The sequence below is a fragment of the Buteo buteo genome, chromosome 12, assembly GCF_964188355.1.
Source record: "Buteo buteo chromosome 12, bButBut1.hap1.1, whole genome shotgun sequence".
NCBI classification, from domain to species: domain Eukaryota; kingdom Metazoa; phylum Chordata; class Aves; order Accipitriformes; family Accipitridae; genus Buteo; species Buteo buteo.
Genome location: NC_134182.1, coordinates 23,506,087 through 23,529,748, shown reverse-complemented (window position 1 = coordinate 23,529,748; position 23,662 = coordinate 23,506,087). Strand labels below are relative to the sequence as shown.

The 23,662-nt window shown below is 36.7% G+C and overlaps 1 protein-coding gene across 6 annotated transcripts in view; it reads right to left on the bottom strand.

The window, feature by feature from the left end:
* Nucleotides 1-2,299: 2,299 nt before the first annotated feature.
* Nucleotides 2,300-23,662, bottom strand: part of SPAST (spastin) — a 35,399-nt gene continuing 14,036 nt past the window's right edge. For all 6 annotated transcript variants that reach the window (XM_075043058.1, XM_075043059.1, XM_075043060.1 and 3 more), the window contains 13 exons: nucleotides 18,033-18,217; nucleotides 16,870-17,003; nucleotides 16,452-16,545; nucleotides 14,096-14,170; nucleotides 12,761-12,832; nucleotides 12,183-12,258; nucleotides 11,569-11,660; nucleotides 9,663-9,742; nucleotides 8,790-8,832; nucleotides 8,014-8,093; nucleotides 6,579-6,649; nucleotides 4,587-4,627; nucleotides 2,300-2,944 (listed from right to left, as the gene is read on the bottom strand). In XM_075043058.1, the coding sequence (XP_074899159.1) occupies nucleotides 2,822-2,944; nucleotides 4,587-4,627; nucleotides 6,579-6,649; nucleotides 8,014-8,093; nucleotides 8,790-8,832; nucleotides 9,663-9,742; nucleotides 11,569-11,660; nucleotides 12,183-12,258; nucleotides 12,761-12,832; nucleotides 14,096-14,170; nucleotides 16,452-16,545; nucleotides 16,870-17,003; nucleotides 18,033-18,217 (1,166 nt within the window). In that variant the 3' untranslated portion in view covers nucleotides 2,300-2,821. The remainder of the gene's footprint in view (nucleotides 2,945-4,586; nucleotides 4,628-6,578; nucleotides 6,650-8,013; nucleotides 8,094-8,789; nucleotides 8,833-9,662; nucleotides 9,743-11,568; nucleotides 11,661-12,182; nucleotides 12,259-12,760; nucleotides 12,833-14,095; nucleotides 14,171-16,451; nucleotides 16,546-16,869; nucleotides 17,004-18,032; nucleotides 18,218-23,662) is intronic.

The following is a 23,662-nucleotide window of genomic DNA, read 5'->3' as shown; positions in this document are numbered from 1 at the left end:
TTTTTTTTGGTGGTTGGTATGGGTTTTTTCAGATAGGCTTTTATACACAGTTAATCCAATGCATAGATGAAAATCACAGGGCTGGGACTTAGTACATGTAAAGCAAGAAACCAGAAGATACAAGATAATGCCTTAAGGAGAACAGAATTATTATTAAAATACACTATTCAAAAAATAGCATAAGAAAGACATTTAAAGGCGATGTATGAACCAAATGGCACTTGGTTATGTGTTAAAAATCCAGCAGCTGTGGGGCAAACTGATGTTGCAGAACAAAATTAAGTTCTTATTACTGTGTTCTAGAAATAATTTATAGAGCTGTAGTTCATCCATTATGCAGAAAACAATCAGGGCAGAATAGATAACCAAAAAGCAGTCGTACCAGTCACACAGATTCTTTTGACCTGAACTGGTTGTACAAAGAAGTGAAAGTCCCTTTTCTTTCTGAAGTAGCAGCTGAGACTTCTGAGACTTCTGACCCTTTGTGCTGCGTGCTGGTGGTGCTCTAGCAGACGGGAATTTGTACCTCTGCACCTCAGGTACCTATCACATGCCAACAGGCATGTATTTGAAATAAATACTGGTATGTTCCTCAAAACTAAGTGGAGGAAAACAGAATTTGCTAACAAATATTTAGGAACACTCAAAACCAGAAGTGTTACTCTCAAAGTTCTCATTTGCAAAGGATCTCAAGGAAAATTTACAAGCTTTATGAATAGGAAGACTAAGGGCCTTTCTTAGTTGTTTAGCTATCTGGCAGACGCTAATAGAACAGTAATATTCATCCTTAGCACTATGAAGTCTATGACAAATACAGATCAAGTCAGCCAGGAATTTCCAACAATAGATATGGTCTACTGAGGGCAGAACTAAGGCAAAGCAAGCAATACATGAGACTTAAGAAACTGCAATCTTTTAGCATTTCTTACTTCTCCAGGGAAGTGAATCAGGGGAATGGAAGTCACATGTTTCATTTACATCAGACATACATTTGAGAGAGTCATACCCTTAGAAGGCTAGAAGAGGTTTGGTTAGACTATTTCAAAAGGCATACTAGTGGAACACAATCTTCTCTGATTTAATTGCTTTTAATCTTACGATCAGTTAAAAGCATCTCTGGGTCAAAAAAACAGAATCCCAAACATATTGCATCTGTGTGTCTCAAAAGTTTGACACAGTTTCTGCTATTTAGTACCCAATACTACACAGTGAGCACAGAGTCCTCTCTGGGTATTACTATACTTACACTGCCTCTATCAGCTAGGGTTTTTTTTCATATATATTTATATATATATATAAAATATATTATTTATAGTCAACTTTCAGGTGAGTACTCCCAGAAGTATTTGACTTACTCCTACCAATAAAAAATAAGTTAAATGAAAAATTAAGAACAGAATTTTCTGTTAAGACCAAAACCAAACAAAGCTTATAACTCAATTTAGTTTAAACAACTGTAAACAATATGCATTTTTGTAACATCACTAAGTTGGGAGAGTTGTCTTTTTTTTTTTTAGGAAAAAAAAAACCAACAACAACAATACCCAAATAAAAACCCACAAACCTGCTCTAAAAAGGAACTACTGCTCTGCCTTGCAAACATCTGTGTTTAATCCATGTAGAATTTGTAAACAAGATGTCAGGCCTTTAGAAGTAAAGGCAAAGATGTTTTCCTTTATTACAGTATTTAAAGGCTATCATTTAAGTGTGTTTTTTTTAAATAGCTTGTCATTTATATAATAAAAACAAGTATTTGTACAAAGATGCAGTTTCTTTTTAAAAAAGCAGATCAGTTGAGTGTTTCATACTTTAATATATAAACCAAAACATATGAAAGCTATAAAAACATTAATGTGTGCCATGTATTAAACATGTAGCCTCGTATTTTAATGCTTACATGTGTAGATTAAAAAAATTATCACAATGGAAATTTTACTTTCAATTATCATAAACAGACCAAAATACAGAGTAGAAACACGCCATTTCTGAAACTTGACAAAGAGCATCACTTACTCTCTCAAACAGCAGCTGGGCTTCCAAGTTGTACACCATAAGCATAAGCTAACATTCTACCAATAGAAGCGTTACAAAATGCATTAAGAGAAAATACTGCCAGTAAATGAATGTCTTAGTCTATTTTTTTTTATTTAGTAATTTTTTTAAAAGACAGTTTGAATGGGTTTTATAGGGTTGGGTTTTTTTGCTGTTCTGCTATCAAAGGTCTTCTTTAAAACTGTTCTGTGAACAATACAGTCACATTACAACTAAACAAAAAGACAAATAATAACAGACCAGCTGCTTTTTACATTTTAATAACCATAATTCCCCAATGCTGTTCTTCATTTCTGCATAGGGAAATTGTTTTATTTGGCACATTAAGGATAAAAAAGTCAAAAACTGAACCAAAGTTTACAAACCTCCAATTTTAAGTTAGTAGTTATAAGGAAGCAAGCCAGACATCAATGTAATGGAAAAATTAAAAACAAAAAGCCACACACACAACATAGGGAAAAGGTTTTCCAATGATCAATATCATCAGAGCCTTCTAGCTGAAACAAAATACATACATTATTGTTCAAACCATAATCAGATTGCTAGGAATCTTATCTCAAGTCCTATTGTGCTCTTACAGTGTGTAAATCCTCACTAAATGGCAAGGAGGCTTTGATGAACACATTTCACATTGTATAATTTTTTTCTTAATCTCAAGTTTTAACGCAGATACTTAAAGATCTGTAAAGTCCTGTAAACTCTGGCTGCTTTCCAGTAGCCTGTACCAATTGCTCCTTAGGCAGCACTTTGTTTCACTTCAAGTAGTGTTTCACACTGTGGTATCTCCAAAGTCCTTGTTCCAGCGAATATATGCTTCCAGGGTCTGAGGGCTCAAACTGCGCTTTATCTTCTTCAAAGACTCAGTGAAATCTGACAGTTTGATATTTCTCATCTAAACAAAAAGTGAAAGACATCGGGATCACAAGTGCTTTACTTCCGTTTATTCAAGTACTTCAGTATTCACTTGTAACAAAGCACATTCTATGAGGGCTTCATCTTGATATAAGAAAGAAATTTTTTACAGTGCGACCAGTCATTCACTGGAACAACCTCCCCAGGGATGTGGTAGAGTCCCCATTGCTGGAGGTTTTCAAGATGTAATTGGGCAGGGTGGTAGATAATCTCATCTAGGCTCTCTTTCCCATAAAAGGTCCAAGCAGATGATCTTTCAAGGACTCTTCCAACCTGGGATGTTCTATGATTGTATGACCCAGTGCAAGAGTCTTGTAATTTAAAACTATCAGTATTTACCATTTTTAATAAATTAACATTTGGTAATCATAATGTCTGCCTTGTTATTTAATAGCCCATGAGATTGTGTTATTACTTTCTACTTCACTAGGTGGCGCAAGCTGGTGCACATGAGGGCACAGAACTGAGTAAATGATAAGGCATGGGATTTTTTTAACACATTTATGGCATACCTCTGCATACCAGGAGATTAAGGCACTGAGAGTTCCTGCCCTTACCACAGCTGTATTCAGACCATATTATGCTGTCAGCCAAGTAATCCCGATTATCTAACCTCTCTGATTCAACACATGCCTTTCAGTTGTTTGCTGGGGACATGATTATTAGCAGACATTTCCTGTATAGAGAAATGTCCAGACATGATGGGAGATAACCAAAGCGTGTGGAACAAGTGAGCTCATTATTAAAGGAGTATTAACATTACAATTGGAGAAAATTGCCCATATTTCTTTGGGACTAGTGTTGATAGGCTACTGGAGATACACTTGCATTCACAGCAAATTATCACAGATGTTCTCATCTTCCTGCAACAATTCCTTTCAGCTTATCATAGCCTTAGCCATGATCTAAGGCTAAACACAGAAAACAACAGGGGAATTAAGTTTTGCTTCGTTGTCCCCTAAGTAACTGTGACATGCACATACATTTGAACAGAAACTTTTATATGCAGGCCCAACCTCTTCCTTTTCTTTTGATGTTTACAGATGCAATTTGTGGTGAGGAACTTAATCTTTTTTTTTTTTTGCTTTATGGTGGTCCACGTGAATGAATCTAAGTATTATACATACATACAAATAAATGTTTTAAAATCCCGCAGAGGTTCTCCCTAAGATGACTTGCTTTACGTAAAGATGGGGGTGGGAGGTAGAAATAAAATAAATCACTTGACATAATACTTCTGGGAGTGTTTTGGGGGAGTAACACTGCGAGAAAATAAAAGCAAGGCCTCTGACATCATCTGATAGGCAACAGATCAAGTTGCAGTTCAGTGTGAAGGAAAAGATAGGACCAGTCAGCTGAAACTAAGAACAGCAGAGAATTCCTATCAGAAGAAGAGGTACTCTTACGCCTGATAACCAACAAACTACACGAAGAACCTCAGACATCTGAGGACAGATTTGGTTCTCAATCTCAAAAGAATTTTCTTCAGCGAAGAAGTAATCAAAAAGGTAATACCCCCCCAAAATTATGCTAGGTATTTTGTATGATACTATGTGTAAATAAAGGGACCCTAAAAGTTTCTGGTGAGCATGCATTCTATTCAAACTGCTAGAACAGCATACCTCACTGGCAGACATGTTCTTCACCTGTTCTGGTTTTAGTTCTGTAAAAATAAAGGAAGATCAGTGAGATTTGTAAGAAAACTTTCATCACTTCTGACAACTAAAGCATGTTAAAAGCACTTCTATTCAGAAAAAAACCCACAGGTAAAGATTATACCTCTCTGCCTCAACATAATCTTCTGTACAGAAAGGTACATAATGTTTTTACCTCCTTCTTCCTCATTTATCAGCTCCTCAACCAGGCTGCTCCCACACTCAATCACTGCAGATACAGTACAAAGTGGTAGCAGAACTGCTTCCTTCTTCCCAAAGTACGGGGAACAGCACACAAGTGTAACAGAGCTGTCTTCCCCCATATTATTCCTGGTACACGCAATCCCCTTACCCCTCAAACATGCACAATTTTCAGGAAACAGAAAGGTACTGTCAGCTAAGAATACAGAAATAAAAACCAGGCAGGGCACACAGGAGTGCCTCTTGCCCATACAGTACTGGTGGAATCTAATCATTCCTGTATCCTTCACCATTTTATGTTTTTTTTTTACTTGCAGTACTGTTATGGCATCAACATACTACAGCAAACTTTTTGCTCAGAGGGCGCAAGAAAAAGAATCTAGGCAGGATTGGCAAGGCTGACTTTATAAAACAATTTATTTTTAAATTTTTTTTTTATGGAAGCCAGGAACAGGGGTAAGAAACAGGTTGCACAACATTTCATGGTCTCTTCTCAAAATGGACTTGCGTGGGAAGTGATTTGTCAGCAAAGTAAAGCCTGCATACCTAAATGCATACATTATTTATTCAACCACTCTAAATAAATATATTCAAAGTCTTAGGAGACATGATGTCTCTTGCGAGAGCTATTTAATGCAATTCTGTTTCCCAGTTATTATGCAGGATTTTGGAAGATGTGCCTTACATTCTCAACAGCTAGAAGTGGGTAAAAAAAACCATTACTTTCCAGCAGCTGCTTTCAAAGAGATAGCACACTGGCAAAACTGGATGCTATAGGATTTTTGACTCAATTAAAAAAAAAAAAAGTAGTAAAACAAACACACCCACAAAACACGCACAGACCTCTCCTCCCCATAAATCATTTAAGAGACTTGCAACAACTTTTATTTACACATAATACGCTGATATTACAGAACACTTCTGCTCCGGCTGCCTTTAGTACCTTTCTATCAGGTAGGACAATGTATCAGCAAACAGAAAACTAACATCAAATCTTCACAATCTTTTCTTTACAAATTGCCACTACAGATCTCCACTAAACAAAATCACCCCCTTCAGATGTGGCTACTGGACACATAATAACTAGCTAGTAAAAGAGAACAAAGGGTGGTGGTGGTGGGTGTCACGGTTGGGATTTTGGTTTTTTTTCTTGGAAAAAGAGGTATTCACTTTGCATTAAAATCATATTTTTTCAAAGTTGGAAGTGTCAGAGGAAGAACAAATACAGGTAAAACTCTACTTGAGTCACAATTGTCATCTGGATCACATTTCAACATTAAGAAGATTTAAAAATAAAAAAAGCTAAGCCATTCAAACCATATCTAAAAAACCAAAAGGAAATACAAAATTGCTTCCATTTCAGTACCTCCTTCTTTCAGACTTGAAGGAGATCTGCCCACTTTATAAGACAAGTAATGCAGTCAGAGACTGCTATTCAAGTAATAATTTAGATATAAGAGAACTAATAGCAGCCTAGGAAAGGTGCACTAGTTAAAAATCCCGCAAATCTGTGAAAACCACTTCACCCTGCTTTCCTCTTAAGACACATAAATTGTCTGTTTCACATGGTGAGCTACTGAAGGGTTTTGTGTAAGGTAAATCTTATAAAGATGCTATTATGAGGAAGAGACCAAAATCCAAATCTAAAAAGCTTAATTTCAGAGGTTTAAGAGTTTAAAAGATGTAGGAAAAGAGAATATCTCTAATATCAAGGGCACTGAGTTTTTTTCAAAACAAATAAAAAGCTATGCAGCTTACCTCGAATAGGGCCCAGCGCTGCATCCTTCGCTAATGCAGTCAAATCACTTCCAGAGTATCCATCTGTCATTCTTTGTCAAAGGAAAAAGTGGGGGAAAGAAGGAAGAAAAAAACAAAAACAAAAAACAAACCTCCTTCAAACCATCTCATTTTAATTGCAGGTTATTAAAGTGTTACTTAATCAGAAGTACTATTTTCATGTTGCTTTGCAAGTTTAATAAATCAGAAGTGCATTTAACATAAGTGAACCATATTTAAGTCTTTTCCAGATTAAATTTAAGTACAGATATTCAAGTCCCAACTAACATGCTAGGAAAAGCAAAAAGATAGCAATCAACTAGGATTTGTAGGTGAAAACTAATCTCAAGCACATTTACTATTTCTCTTACAAGAATGCCCTACCACTAGTTTGTCATCATTTTCCATAGATAAATATAAACCCAAAAACTTAACTGACATTCAAATCCTCAGAACCACAAGGGGGGGAGGGGGTGGAATCAAACCAAGGACCCAATCTCTGTGGGAGCTTTTCCAGAATTAGACTTACTCTCCAAGTTAACCATTGAAATACTTTGCCTCCACCAAAGCAGGAAGCCACCAATACATATTGCCAACATAAGTGAAAACAAGTAGTAAGGGTTGCCTAACAAAAAATTTAAAACAAAAATCCCATCCACCCAGCTTGTAGAGCAGCAGCTGGCTGTAACAAGAGCTTCATAGCTCAGTCTTCTGGAGATAATTCTGTTACAGTTTATAGAAAAAGTTGCAAAGGAGCAAAGGAACACAAAATCACAAAGGGGGTGTACTGCCACAGGGGGTTAAATACCCATCTCTTTCAAAACAAAGAAAGATGGCAAATGAAGAAGGCAGGACCCTCAGCTTTTGTATTTTGGCTAAACCGTTTTAAAAAAAAACAAAGCGTACTCAAGTTGCTGTCCTGGTTTCGCCCAGGATAGAGTTGATTTTCTTCCTAGTAGCTAGTACAGTGTGTTTTGGACTTTGTATGAAAATAATGTTGAAAACACAGTGAGGTTTCAGTTGTTGCTAAGTAGCACTTACCCTAAATTAAAGATTTTTCAGTTTCCCATGCTCTGCCAGCAACAAGAGGCTGGGAGGGAGCATGGCCAGGACAGCTGGCCCGAACTAGACAAAGGCATATTCCATACCACAGAACGTCATGCTTAGTATATAAAGTGGTGGGGGTCGGCCAGAAGGGGCAGATCACTGCTCAGGCATCAGTCAGCAGGTGGTGAGCAATTGCACTGTGCATCACTTGTCTTTTCTTGGGTCTCTCTTTTTGTTATATTCCTTTTCATCACAATTATCATTATTATATTTGGGGTTTAGTTTGGGGGGATTTTTTTTTTTTAATAAGAACAATTTAATAACTAAAATAGATGAGTATGTTTGTTTAGTATTGTTACAAAATACTTACCTAGCTAGTTGCGCCAACTCTTTTTGGGTCAATGGACTTCCTTGCTTGCTTAGAAGATTTTTTAGCAAAATCAATCTTGTCTGAAAGAAGATACATTTATCAGATGTAAAACTCATTTTCATGGTGCACTTAAAATTCTGTTGCAACAACAAAACTATGTGTTTGGCAGGTTAGCTTTTGTGCTTCACTAGTTTAAACTTGCCTATAGTGCTTTGGTGATTAGACGGTACCCTATTGCCTCCCCAGGGGAAGAGAGAGGGGTTTGGTAAGGTGCCGGTTTTGGCTGGGATAGAGTTAATTTTCTTCATAGTAGCTGGTACGGGGTTCTGAGATCAAGGGTCAAACTGCTTCAAGAATAATACATTAGAATGCTCATCAAAAGCCCTAATCAGCTGTTGAGCTGAAAAACATTACTTTAAAAAAGCTACTTTTGCACTAAACACTCTTGTCCAGCCAACCAAACGTTTTCCTGCAAGCCCTACTTCAGACTTGTCCATGCCTGCCAGCTTGTCAGCAATGCCCCACTAGCCAGGAAACAGTGAGTAGCTACTACCAGATTTGCTACTAGCACATGTTAAAAAAAAAAAAAAAGCAAAAACTTAAGATAGTTACCAGAAATAAAGCACAGTGTCTATGGTCAAGCTGGGCCAGAAGTTAATTCACAGAATTATAGTCAACCACTAGGGCAACTTAAGAAAAGCCTATGAAATATATTTTATGCTTTTTAAATAAAATTGATCTTAAAATGAAGAAAATGCATGGAAAACAATACTTACTTCCTCATTTGGTAAAGACACGTATACCCGTTTGGTGAATCGTCTAGAAAAAAACCCACATATATACACAGACACTTTTATAACTTTTTAGCACATACAGATCTAATATTTGGGTTGTTAAGTGTCAAAATTTCACTTACATCACCAAATTCTTGGGAGTAAAACTACAGACTAACACCCCCCCCCCCAAAAATAATCAAAAAATCCCAACCACCAAACAATATGCACGAGCCACCAGTGTCACCTTACTCTTATTTGAAAATATGAGTCCTCCCAGAGAGGTAACACTCTAAAGGTAGAAATACCACCAACTACCAGCAACAAAATGAAGCATCTCTTCATTGTACACAAAAAGTCTTTGGAATCGTTAGAAACTTGTTTTATTTGTTCAGACAGTGCTGACATGTCTGTTTTCCTCAATCAAGAACAAAAAGAGAAGAAAGCATGAGAATTTGTAGCAAAAAAGTCCTAAGGCAAATCTACAGCAAGACCTGTAATTGCATGGGACATCAGAAGTCCAATATTCACATAGAAGAAATACTGGATTTCACTGGCCAGATTTCTTCCTTCATCTTGCCATTAAAATCCAAATAATAAAAAAGCAATATATAAGATGCAAGAGGGTTATAAAATGCTGACTTGGTCTCAACAGGTACTGCTGTTTTAGACAATTCCAAGGCCATCATGTTTATGCAGATGTATGCCAAGAGAGAAGAGACAGGCACCTCTTTGAGAGGTTAAATAAATCTTGCCAAACAGCTTTTGCTACTTATTCCAAAACTTAAAACAACCAAAACACTAAGTAACAAAACCTGCTCTTCATAACAAACATCATATTACTGTATTCAAACAAAGGAAGAGACATTTTGATACCTGAGAACAGCATCATCAAGCTCCTGTGGCCTGTTTGTTGCTCCCATCACAAGTATTCTGTCCTCTCCAGAAGACTGCACCTGTATAACACAGGAAGGCAAGACAGCTTTCAGTTTACATCAGGTAGTAATAGAACAAAACCAGTTAGAGACTTGCCATGTATTCAGCACACTGATGGGATCCTACTATATAAGCTGGGTTTTTTTCCATGCAGTTAGCTTTAAAATATTCTTTAGATAAATGTAAAGGCAAACTAGGAAAAAGTAAAAATTAAAAAAAGCAATGTAAACACAGGACACTAAGCCCGAATTATACTTGAAAAGAGTCTTGCAAGAGCACAAATGTTGCTGTGGAATTGCACATTACAATCCTGGAGAAAACTGACACTACAAAAAGCACTTAGAAGTTTAGTCATCCAGAGATAAAACCTAATGAGTTTAAAAAGCTAGAGACTTTCTGTTGTTGTAGGTTTTAACACCAAACATTGCTTTGAAGCCTACAGAGAAAGAGCAAATAAAAACTGTAGACTAAGATACAGCCAGAACCACTAAATCAGATCAGAGATTCATCTAATAGGGGTCTTGCAAGAAGCTAGTAATCAAAATGAGAAGCTATTCAATAGTACACAGACACAATAATTTTCCCCCCAGTTCACTCAATTGCAAGACTTGATTTTATACCCAAGAATATGGAGACTGACAGCTGCCAGACTTCAGAGAAGATATTTGTGTATCAGAGATGTTATTATTCACCTACTGTCCAATCCTTTATAGACTTAAGTTCATTGCTGCCTTATTGAGTCCAAAAAGTTCCACAAAAATACTGTATGATACACTTACACCTTGATCCAAAGTTTGCCAAACTTACTAATCGTGTTTAATTTTCCCCTTTTCATTTTAAGGGAAAACTCTGTGTGTGTGTGTATAATAATTTCTGCACATCATTGTCACATTGCATTATTTGTCCTGATTCATCTCACTTTGGAGAATTTTTTCCCAATCTTGTTGTCCTTTTATATAGTTACCTTCTCCTCCTGTACCTCATTACTATTGCTTCACTACTCCAGCAATATTCCACTGTGCTAGGAATATAAACTAAGATTGCTGAATACAAAAAACAGTGCTATGTGAGAGAAAAATATTCTGATATTAATTTGTTTCTCTGCCCACCCCCGCCCCCAACTATGAAACCCAGATCCTTTTCCTCGGTATTATATATGTGCTATTAAATATATTCTTACTGTATTCTGTCATCTCCAGGTCATGATGCCAAGGAAAAATTTATAGCTCAATTAAAAAAGCATACTAACACAGAAATTAATCCTTCTGATGTGTCAGAGCTGTGCATACAAACAATATGAACTAGTTTGTTTGAAATCCTCATCCCTCAAGTCTCACCTTACCCCTTGAGAGCACATGCTTTTGCAACACGTAACCCTTAAAAACCAAAAAGACACTACTTAAAGGCCATTTAATCTTCTTTTACTTTGCCAGAATGAAGAGATGTGCTTCGCCAAAACATGCAATTGCAAGCAAGGATTCAACTATGCCTAAGCCTCAAGCATCCCTCTTGCCCTGTAAGAGCATTTGTTCTCACAGCTCCTTTATTATTGCCATTTGTTTTTCTTTCTTCTCTGTCCATCATCTTTCAACCCATTATTTCAGCTCATTGCCAGATTACTACCTTTCACCCCAGACTGAGTTTTACAGAATACTACAGTAAGCAGGTGAAAAATTAACAGCAATAGAAAAAAGCTGTTTGTCAATGCAGGTGGTGGGGAGGTGGACAGAGCTAAGCCCCAGTAGCCAAATCCTCTCTGTGCTTCATCTGTAGCTTGTATTGGCACCCACTACACTACATTAGCCAATTCAGCTAAATCAAACAATACCCAAGACTAAATACTTACACCATCAAATTCTATTAAAAATTCTGTTTTTAGACGCCTACTAGCATCATGTTCACCTTCTCGTCTTTCACACAAAAGGCTATCAACTTCATCTAAAAAACAAAGAAATATATCTTAATTAACCATACAACATCAAAGTCTTCATATTTGTCTAAGTTCTTTTGCTAATATAGGGCTCCTGTAAGAGAGATCAGATCTTTATTCCCTAAGAGACAGACAGTAAACTTTAAAAGCTTGTATAACATGTTGTCCTTTGGATATGTAACACCAAGCACAGATGAAAGAAAAAAATTCTGCTGATAATAAACTGCAACTCAGGACAAGCAAAACCCATTTTAATGTTTGAAGTTTAATACATAAATGGACTTACTCTGTAAATGTAGCACAGCATTTGTGTTTTTGAGGGCATTTCTTCCCACTATTAACACCAATTAAATATCACAACAGTAATCTAACATGCTCTATATGGAACTACTGATTAGCCAGCAGGTCATATCCAAGACACTTGCTCTGCACTGCAGAAATTACCCAAAGAAGTTTAGCCGATTATTCCAATTTAATAAGTCAAAATATTGAAGAAAATACACAAAAGCCAACAACATTTAAGGTCTTACCAATGAAAATTATAGAAGGCTGAAGTTCTCTGGCTACTGCAAATAGAGCACGCACCAGTTTCTCTCCTTCACCCACCTAAAATAACAATAAACTGTTTTTGGAGGGGGTTTAGAAAGTGTTTATTACGAGAGCACTAACATAAGGACCTACAGAAAATCTAGATGATAACTAACCACACTCAGTCCATTCATACGCGCTTAGATTATCACTAGTCCAGTATTATATACAACAGTATCGTTTATGTCTTAAAAGAACCATTACAACTTCACTTATGATCAGAACTGAGTTGTCAAGAGATTTTGGTGACCAAATTACCAGAGTGAAAGGCAGCTGGGAAAGAAGAAAAAGCCCACAACCACTCATCTATATGACAGCCAGGGTCATTCTGAACTGCAAAAGCATTTGACATTGAGTTATCACAAGCACAAAACAAAATTTACTTCATAAGTCACTTTTTAAAAACTTTGTTCACTATAGGCTATGAGTTCACCAAGGACTCATCAGAAGTCTCTGGCCTTCTTAAGCCCCAATTACAGCACGTGTTTTCAGATCAATATAATTTACAGCTACTACTTACGTATTTTGAAGTTAGGCTTGCTGCGCTTATATTAAAGAAAGTAGCATTTGATTCTGCAGCAACTGCTTTGGCCTAGGAGAGGGAGGGAAAAAAAAATTACTTTTTAAAATATTACACTGAAGATACCTCTCTGCTTCTGTAGTTAGCACTCATGTCCTGACTGACAGTTTTGAAAACCCCTATTCCTTCAAAGGGAACACCTTGTAGATGCTACAGAAAACTTCTGTACAGACCACTTACAAATAAGAACAGCTAAGCAGTCGAACCACTAGAGAAATTTCCAGGCTCCCTTACACTTCTCTGATCACATCATGTCTATAGCCAACTACAACTTGCTTACTGAAGAATACAAGTCTCCAGCTCCTTTCAATGTATCCTGAGTAGACATCTGAAACAGTTTTAACTAATTTAGGGTGGTAATTTAGGGCAGCAGTTGGATCAAATCACATTAAAAATTACGGAGTTTTTGATCTTTATCATAGGGTACGGAGAAAACTATTTTCAGAGGAAAGCTAGGAAAAAGAATCCGTTCAGCCAGAATGCTCATCCAGAGCACCCTCTTCTTTAACAGTTTCACCACATTCAAGAAACTATGATTCCTTGGTTACACAGTTGTAATTTTAGTGATTAGCAATTATGTTCCAGTATGTGAAACACAACAGATGAGCCCAAGCAAGCTGCTCAACATTCACACTCCTGCGTTTCAGAGCTGATCCAGCTTCAGTATCAGCAAAGGGAGAGTGCAGCTGCAGCCACGCCATGTGATGCAGGATGATGTGCCTGGCTCAGCTGCATCAGGACATGCTACGTTCCCTGGCTGATGCACAGCCATTTCACTCCAGTTCCCCAAACCCAGCACATCAGGGTGAGAAAACAAGCAGCAGCCAGACAGTTCCACAGCACTTAGGCTCTTCACACAGCAGTGTGGAAGCGAGACAACCCCCTCCTCCCTTGCTACTACGCTCCTTCCCCATTTCCAAAATGCACTTCTAGTATGTTTTAATAGAGAGCAGACCATTTGTGATTAATCATTGCTGTACACAATCAATTAACCATGTTACTTTTACTCTCTCTGAAAATGAAACTTGGACTTGCTGGTGTAAATTTTAAAATATTACTTGTGATATTGAAAAGAGTTAAATAGAGAACAGTTTAGCAATTCCCTCCCCTGCAAAATCCACAGTTAAAAACAATTTTGCATTTTTGTATTAAATTGACACCATAACGCATATCCAGGAAGAATATATGGTTTATTACTACAATACCCAAACTGAAAGTGACCCCTCATAGTTACATTTTAAGCCCACTAACACACGCATGAAGTCATTTTCTCACCAACATTGTCTTCCCATTTCCTGGAGGGCCAAACAGCAGTAAACCACGTGCAGGAGCTCTAAGTCCTGTAAATAACTGAAAAGTACATCATCATAAGTTACCTCCAAAGACTTAAAGAAGATGTTGATTTACCTTTGTAAGAAAATGGTTTAAGACGGAGAATGGCTCACTGGCTAGCAGTGGTATGAACAGAGGCAGTGCTACAACCGTACACATTTTTAAAGAACTACATTCTATCACTAACTTGACCTAATGCACATCACTATTTTTTCCGACACAGCAGTTAAATTATGTCATGATCATTCTGTGCATAGAGGCACTATGAAAGGAGTATAAAAGGCAGTAACACATTCCACAAGACAGACTAGCCTATTAAGTTTAAAGCACCCAACTGCATTTAAAAAGAGGGGAATGCAAGTGTGTAGTAAAAGAATTAAAGCAATGTTCCTACTAACTCCATATGGAAGAACCCCTTCATCTTTCTCTTTTTTTTTTTATTAAATGAAACTTGAGAAGACAGGCCTTGACTGAAACTATTTAGAATCTTACTTAATCACCACCTACTTTCCCTAAATGCTACTGACAGTAATCTCCTCCCTCTCCCTGTGCATGGGATTCATCTTTCCTACACTGTAGAACTGCACCCATCATACGCAGCACCACAGCAAGCAAATCTACAATTTCTCAGAGTACGTATCTTTTAGTTAGCTTAGTTTAGTAGCCTGTTTTCCCCAGTGCTTTGTCTTTACCACTTTCCTCAAGAGTTTTGGAGTTCCTTTTTTGGCCTCCATTCCAGCTTCTGGTAATTCCACCAACCAACCAAAAGGAATAGTAGGGAGTCTCTTATATATACACACCAGGTCTAAACACCACTGTTGGCAGGCACTCCTTTCTACAATATCCATGATAACAAATGGCTCCATTACCAGTGTAGTGTTTCTAAGATGACTGACCAACATGCACGTTCTGTACTATTTCATCATTCACAGCATTTTGTTTGTGCTTGACTTTGATCACTAAAAATAGTAAGGCAGCATGATCCTATTCACCAAGACATACTACTTATCTTACAGATGTATTGCAGCATTTTAACCTGGATAACTACATTTGTCAAGTGTTTCTGCCTTCCATACTGCACACCACCATGTGCATCTCCTGCTGGACTCTTCTTATTTGGAATCATTTTGTGGGAGTTCCACCATTTTCAGATAGTCCAGATCAAATCTACAACTCTCCCTCATCTTGATCATCACCTACACAGTTCAGCTGCAACTGCCATTTATCACTGAGACACACTAAGCTTTTAAAATTTTTGTTAACAGGCTAATCATACTAAACATGGTCTGAACTAATTGCTAGCATTTTATTAGCATCTTACTGCTGAAATAGTTGCAGCCACTGTTTTGTTTATTCACCTCAACTCTAGCGCTCCTACAAAAATGCCATTAATTGGCTTGTTTAAATATGAATTTGAGTTCAAGACTCATTAAAGGTTAAAACTGTAGTAATATTTAATTTACTAAACATTCCCGTATAGTTGCCACATCTACCGTGTACATTTACAAGGAATAAAACCAACATCTTTTCTTCCAAGGAATGTTTAAAAAGTCGCAGGATTCTCTGTCCTTGTTATATCTCAACCTATGCTAAGGTCAGGCCCATTGCTAACTACAGTAATACAAAGACAACCTTATTGAAAATATCAACTGTTATTGCAAAAGAGTTGTAACTATTCCAAGCCTCATATCTCAAAGTCCTTCCCACCCAGCTCATTGTATAGTGTTACTGAACAACAAAGTTGACATACTAAAGCACTGTAATAACAGAGATGGTACAATGACATTTTCCTTCCGCAGAAGAATGTTTAACCAACATGCACACAGAGAACTTGACCACAATACCAATTTAATATTTTTCAAATCAGATACTGTCATGACTTAATTTACCTATACAAATCTCATCTGTTTTACTCTTCCAGTTATGAGCTTTGTCTTTTACGTGTCCATATAGGGTTGGACACACAGCTATAGTTATCTGGAACAGTCAGCCTCACAAATTTTCAGGAATTTTTTGGTTTGGTCTTTTAGGGGTTTGTGGTTTGCTGGTTTTTGTTTATTTTAAGCTACTGCCTCAGTCACTTTCTCCAACACTGGCTAACCAGATGACAAGGAATTTCATGGTACTATTTTAACACATAAACTCTTCATTCTCGTTTTCCAAGACAGCTATCACCACACAGCTATCGATAAGAATCATAACCAGTAGAGACAGGAATCAAGAATCACTACTTAATGTGTGAAGCACAATATATTTCTTTGATTCTGTGACAGAGTGATAACAAAACCCAGTTGCTTACCTCGGGTCTAAGAGAAGGAAGGATAACAATTTCTTGCAAAGCTTGTTTAGCCAGTTCCTGCCCTGCAATATCATCAAATTTGACAGCTGGTCCACTAACAAAGAAATGGAATACTAATTAGTCTAACAATGAGATGCTCTTTTTCAGCTGCAGCTGACTAATTTAATGCATTTGACTATTTATACAGAACCCTTTTGAGGAAATCTAGAACTTATAATAAGCATTTAAACCGATAAACATTTCTGATATGAATTTTCATCCTTTTGCCAAAGCAACAACAACAACAAAAAACCACCCAAAACCCCCCAAAAACCCAAACCAAACAAAAAGTACTAATTTTCATTCCAAGTGGACCAAGACTGTACTGAACAAAAAACTGGTTTACTGCATTGAAAAGCCTGCTTTTCTTCAGACTTACCTATCAACAATTTCATTCAGGATAAGATTAGCAAGATTACTGTCCACATTTCTAAATATCTTCAAGTCTTTCTTTTTTCGAGGAGCAGTGGTAGGAGTAGAAGGCTTATTTGTTCTGCTGTTTTTAGGAGCAGCCTGGAGAACAGGGGAGGAAAAAAAACAAAAAAAAACAAAAAAAACCCAGCTTGATACTTTAAAGGATACTGTTAACAAAATTACTTTTACATTTCATATGGTCTGGTAAAACCTAATACATTAACACATACCAGATATTCTGATGCTGTATTTTGCTACAAATCATACTATCATATTCAGCCACCAGTAGAACAACTTAGGCTCCAGTGAGAAGGGGCTTTTTGGTTTGATTTTGGTTTGGGGATTATTTTTTTTTTTTAAGATAATTCATTATAATTAACTATGGTATTTTCCCCCAGCATTGTCTAGTCATAGACCATCACAAACTGTTTCAGATTCTCAATGCCTATAAGCAAGAATTTCTACTGCTGTCATGCTTGCTAACAGGCCACTTAAAAGCCTTCATATTATAGCAGCAGCAATGCTTAACCACATTTATGTTCTGTCCATACTGCTCTTTATTCTACTTTACTGTGTGAGTATCAGGGGGAGATAACGATGGGAGGGAAAGAGATGGGTCAAAAGAAATGCAGCATTTTTGTGTTTTATTATTATAGAACTTAATTTTGTATTTCAGTCACAATCTAACCATAATTTGCTTTCCAATGTGGTTGCAATACAACCTGTGCATACATGCTTTGGAAGAGAAGGAACATGTAGGAGGAAAACTTGTAGTCCTGGATTAGGAGGGGTTTTTTTCTTTTACACACTGGGAGTAACATTTATTTTTCTCCTAGATAAGCTTCCTTAGTTTCCCATAAAGTTTTCAAAACAAGTATTATCATTTATTACTGCGATCACAATTAAAATCCATTTGCCCATGCAGCCACCCAATGCCTCCCGATTTCTAAAATCCACTCTGCAGCCTAGCTCGAGAGGCTTGGCCAAAAATTTAGGGGTTTAGGGTTTTTTTTCCAAAAACTTTCTGCTACTACAATACTGCAATAAAGGCAGTAAATCCAAAGTTTGTTCTGGAGTTTACATTGACTTTTAATGTGTATACTGCTATTATATTTATCCTTATCATACCTTATGAGTTGAAGCTGCAGGATTAGGTGCTGGTCTAGACACAGAAGTTGATATCCCACTGTAGCTAGGTGTTCTATGGTGACCTGAAAGGCCTGTGGATCCAGTTTTTGCAACAGTTTTTGAACGAGGAAGGGAATTACTCGTGTGTGTTAAGGGATCCTTCTTTTTTGGAACCGCTCCACTTTCTATAAAGAAAACCAATGTTGTGAGAACATTTTCAGCAGTCATACTTCTACCATCAATTCTAACTTGAAGACAGTATTGTTGACACATATAATACAGTATTATAGCAGAATAATACAAGTTTTTGAAAAGGTTTAGTATTTTTAAGGGGATATTAACTGTAGCTTTCTCCTAAAGTTAGGTTTTGAATTTTTAGGAGCCCTCAAAACCAACACTAGTTAGCCATCTTAGAAAAGCTGGAGACAGCTAAATCCTGTAACAAGGGAAGAACACCATCTATTCCTTTAGTGAAGATGATGGAACACCAGCCAGAAGATTTTCCTTCCCAAGAACTCCTAAAAATAATCATTATAATAATCCCCAAATTTCAAGCCATTAGACTCAGAGCATTCATTCCTTAAGTGATGTTAGCAGGCTAGCTACTTTGGATGCTAGCTAACACTATCAGCACCTTCCACACAGAAGCTTCTCCAAGGCACTTTAATTTGGGAAAATTAAAATAGTTATACCTGCAAGCAACTACCAGGAGCTTTTTCTTACAACTTGATTGCACTTCAGGAATCTCAAGGTGTAAGTAAATTCTGAAGGGATAGCTCTGAAACAGCTTACCTTCCTACATTTAAAATTAAGTCTTAAAATATTATATTATACCACTGAATTCAATTAGGAAGGCCATTTTGGTCCAGAGTAACTGAAATAGCACTTGATTTCAACATGCTCTGTATGGGATACACGATAAAATAAGGTTCCTTGGCACAGAAATGGCAAGTATAAAACATCAAAACAGAGACTAAGAAGTAAGAACGTGCTACAGCAAGCACGCAGGTTGGTCAGGCTCGTTAATGATTAGAGCACAACATCAGATTGGGGTTTTTTTTGTGGTGGGAATACAGTACTGGAAACTGTCTAGTACAGTACTGTTGTCTGTGATGGAAACTGTAAATACTGCCTTATGTTATATCCTTTTAAAAGGGTTAAGAAGCCTTTTGATTAGATAAGACAAATATGGTGTCAGAGGTAAGGAAGCTCAAGTCGGATTTCACCTACAAGTTTCTTCACTAAGATTTTAGAAATCTGCAACTCAGTTTGACTTGTTAGTCTTAAGCAACAGGCCAAAGAACTCTGATTTTTAAGGAAGTTAATGACTCTAAGAAGAATTTTTAATTCATAATATTGCAGTTCAATGAAAAATACTTTAAGTAGAAAGCCTCATAATTTTGAATGTTGTGTTTAAAAAATTCAAATAAGAATTCTTCAATGAAACAGTATCATGGAAGGATCAACTAATTACTACCATGTTCTCAGCCTCTTTAAACATAAAAGTCTTGCATACTACCAAGAGCAAACCTTCATGCAGCCTGCAGTTATCCATGCATTGAACTACTTGGCTAACAAGCTTCTAAAGCCTTTCTTCAGTCACAGATCTATGCCTTTTAAGAGTCACAGAAACTCTGCAGGGGTTATCATAAACAATGCAGATGTATCAATATGCAAAAACCAAGAGAACTTGAAGAATATGATTAACTAGATTAACTACATTTATCTGCAAGACATTTCTTGTAAAAACAAAACACCCCAAAAACCAAAACACAAAAAAAAGGCAAAACACAATTCCGGCCCTCCCCCTCCAACACAACAACAAAAAAAAGCCCCTAATGACTAAATCACACACAGATCCAGAGCTGATTAAATTTACTTAGTTATTATTGCACAGAAATTTCCAAGTCAAAAACTTTTCAAAATCAGGCATACTTAGTAACTTTCAAGTTCAAAAGGCAGTATATGAATCTATTAACCTAGCTACTCAACACTTTGGTCCAATTTAATCAAAAAGTAGCACTCAGTTTGGTTGGTTTTTGTCGGTTTTTTTCCTTCAGCCTCATTTGCACAGCTAGCTTAAAGTCAACATGGGAAGGTTTCAAAAAGCTGAAGTAGTTTTTCTCCATCTCCTTCACCCAAACATGTTGCTCAACTATGACACTTTCCCAGAACTACCCCCATTTATTGAGAACAATACACACACGTTACAATTTTGAGTATCATAAAATTGCACAGGTAAGGAGTATTTCAGGAAGCTAGAAATACAGGGTGGGGGGTGGGGGAAGAGAAAGATTTAAATACAAATTATGATTTACTCTAGCTGTACCTCCAGGAATCAAGACCACTAAGTTTACATGTGTTCTGTGGTCAGTCCTGATGGGTAGCACAGGAAGTAGCACTGATGAACGACTCTTGAACACAGTTGTTCAGTGTGAAGTCCAGAGGGAAACTTCATTTTATACACAAATTTTCATTGAAACAGCAAATAAAAATGTGATCAAACTTTTCAGAATTACAGTTTATCCAAAGTATACCTATTTCTAAAGAGTGAAGTGTTTAAGAATACATGTATCTCTCGTCAGACTGATAGCCCCTATTATTCATTATGTAAAAATATTTACTTTGCTGTAACAAATGCAAACCCCCCCCCAAACCACATTTCTTATCCATTTGTATTTGTCATCTGCTGAAAGACGGAAAATATGCTGCAAGTGGCCTTAAAACCTTTGTAATATCTCTACCAGCCTTTTGCCAAATGTTTCACCATTCCATACAAAACAGTAGGAAGTGCCTAAAACACATTCTAATCACAAAGACAGACCATGGTATTTTTTCAAGTGTATTTGAAACACTGAACAATTCAATTTTCTACTTCATATATACTTATAGGATAGTAATAGGGGCTTGATCATTTTGATTTTACCCTCTTAATTCTTGACTGCAGAGAATAATTTACTTCAAAGCTCCAAGCTAACGCCACTAGATCATAAAGAAGTAATAATTATCTGGTCCTGAAAGCATCCCTGCAATTTTACTCTGTCATTCAAATATAAATACAACAAAAAAATTATGAACAAGTAAGGAGCAAAATTTTGTCCAAGGTTTTCTGCTGGTTAGATTGTGATAAGCTGCAGACACACGTGCCCAGTTTCAGACTCCCTTACAGAAAGAAATGTTAAAATGCATTTATTACATTTAACTGTTTTTTAAAGGTAAAGTGAAGTAAGGGTATGTTTGAACAGCTTTAAGAGGAGCTTGATTGTACTACACACCTGGAAACAGAAACAATCTGGGAAACATGCAGCTCTAGCTTATTTATTTAATAAAGATAACGGCATGCTTTGTATTTCTAAAATGCAAACCAATTATATTTTCTTTTGTGCATCTAAAACTCAATTAAGGTGCACCTTAATGAACAAGTTTCTGCTGTTTTATAACTTCTTAAGCATCAAAAAAACAGTTTAAAGTTAGCCGCAGCAGTTCCAGTATTGCAGAACAGTTGCCAGACTTTAGTTGTGAAACCTTAAAAATCATCAGGGAAATGATGTTTGAAAAAAAAAAAAAATTTGCAAGTCTAAAATTGTCTGTAACTTTATGTACGTAGTTTCATTTAAAAAAAACCTCTTTAAACTGCTTAGCTATACAGTTTCTGCAAATACTGCATAGCAAAATACATGATGCAATTGAAAGACCAATAGTTATTCAGGATTAGCATTCACAATAGCCCCCCAAATAGTAATTCCTTTGAAGATTATATTCAGATTTTTCAAGTAGGTACATTCAAGTAATAAAAACTACCTAACAGAAAACGTCAGCAACTAACAAGGGCCTGTCCATGTTTTGAATGATAGCACAGCTACACAGATCCAGGATGGCTGTTCTCCTTCTGAACTGACAGAGCAGTGTCAAAGATCTACTGTGGCCAAATTATGGTGTTAAAAATGATCTTATTGATACTTGTTCTTCTACTTGGGAAATTCCTTAAAAAACTTCAGTATTAAGAGTAGAATTTTTGCAACTTGAAAAACTTTGCCAGTATATGCCTACTATTAAAGACAAGCCAGCAAATACTTTCAAGTGAAAACTGAGATAAAATACGAGCTACTTGCACAGTGCTAATGTTGCAGTAAGAAAGAGAAATGTAATGTTTTCTCTGATCGTATATCATGCTGAGATTTACACATTAAATGCAAAATGGTACACTGGAATTACTGTAATACTACCAGTATTGTATGCCCAGTAAGTAAGTTCATAAAACTCATTAACACTGCTTTTGGCAAGACTGGCATCATCTACTTCCCAAGCTAGTTTAGAAACAAAACCCAACAACCTACAATGCAAAGGGAAACATGCATGTCTGAGGAAAAAAAGCAAACAGCTAAATTGTTTTACATCTAATTTAAGGCTGCTATAAGAATAAGAGTGATGGATATTGAACAATAAATATGTATTTCAAAATAAAGTTTTGGGTTAAGGCTACTTGTTACTACTCTTGAGACAAGTTACTGTGTAGCCTTCTGCAACTGAAGGGCAGGTGATACTGCTGTAATAAGGTCTTATAAAACCTCATTATAAATCTATCAGATAAATTCTCAAGAAAAATCTCTAGCTATTCAGGTAAGTTAAGAAACTATGAAGGAAGATGACAGGGATAGGTAGTCATTTGTAGGTAGAAACAAGTAAAATAGTGTGAAAGGCTGACACGTAGTATCTTGGAAGGAAGAATCTCAAATCAATAACATTTTGGAAGTATAAAAAATGCATAGTATAGCTGTGAGAACAGAATATCAGACAGAATTAAGAAGCAAAAACATCTTTAAAGACTTAGGCCTTCAAAGGCAAATGAAAGAAAGCAAAGCACTTTTTGACCAAAGAACAGGCAAAAAGGCACTTTCTTGATGTTAAAACTATGAATGACGACATTTCACACTTCAAAAAATCCTGGACTTTTAAAAAGCCCAGCCTGATTAGGCAACAGCCCAAGTAATACTTCATGTAGACAGAAAAACGAAACTTACACCAGAGCCCTGTAGCTCAGTACCTCTGCAGCACCTCTATTTTCTCAGTAACAGCAGCCCTCTTATCTCAAGTAGCCTGCAGACTGATATTGTACAGTTTTCTAAGAATTTGCCATCTACTTTGTGCTTTTAAATGATTGCTGCTGTCCAGGTGAAAAAACCATCTTTATTATAACAAGTATAAAGGAAGTACTTTTAAGAAAAATGTGTAGCACCAGCATCTTACAAACAGTACTCCCTCCCCCCACCCCCCAAAAAAGGAGACAGAGAGAGCATGAGAGAGAGAGTGAGCATGTGAGCGTAGGCACCAGCCAATTAAGAAATTCAGATGACTGTTAATAGGCTGACTTTCCTGGTACTATCAGGTACTACCCCACAGCTGCAGGAGAAGTTCAGTACTTTGGGTACTAACTTCCACAAGTTATGAATCTAAAGTTTACCTTTGGCAATATAAATGCAAATGGCAATAGGAACAAGCCTCTTGCAGTCTTGTTCAAAGTAATCACTAGATGCTTGGTACCTAACTTTTTTTAATGACCTGCTCTTTAGTTCTTCTGTCTCTTCTCAGATCCCACTGAGCCTGGTAAATTAAAGTTTCTCCGTTAGCCT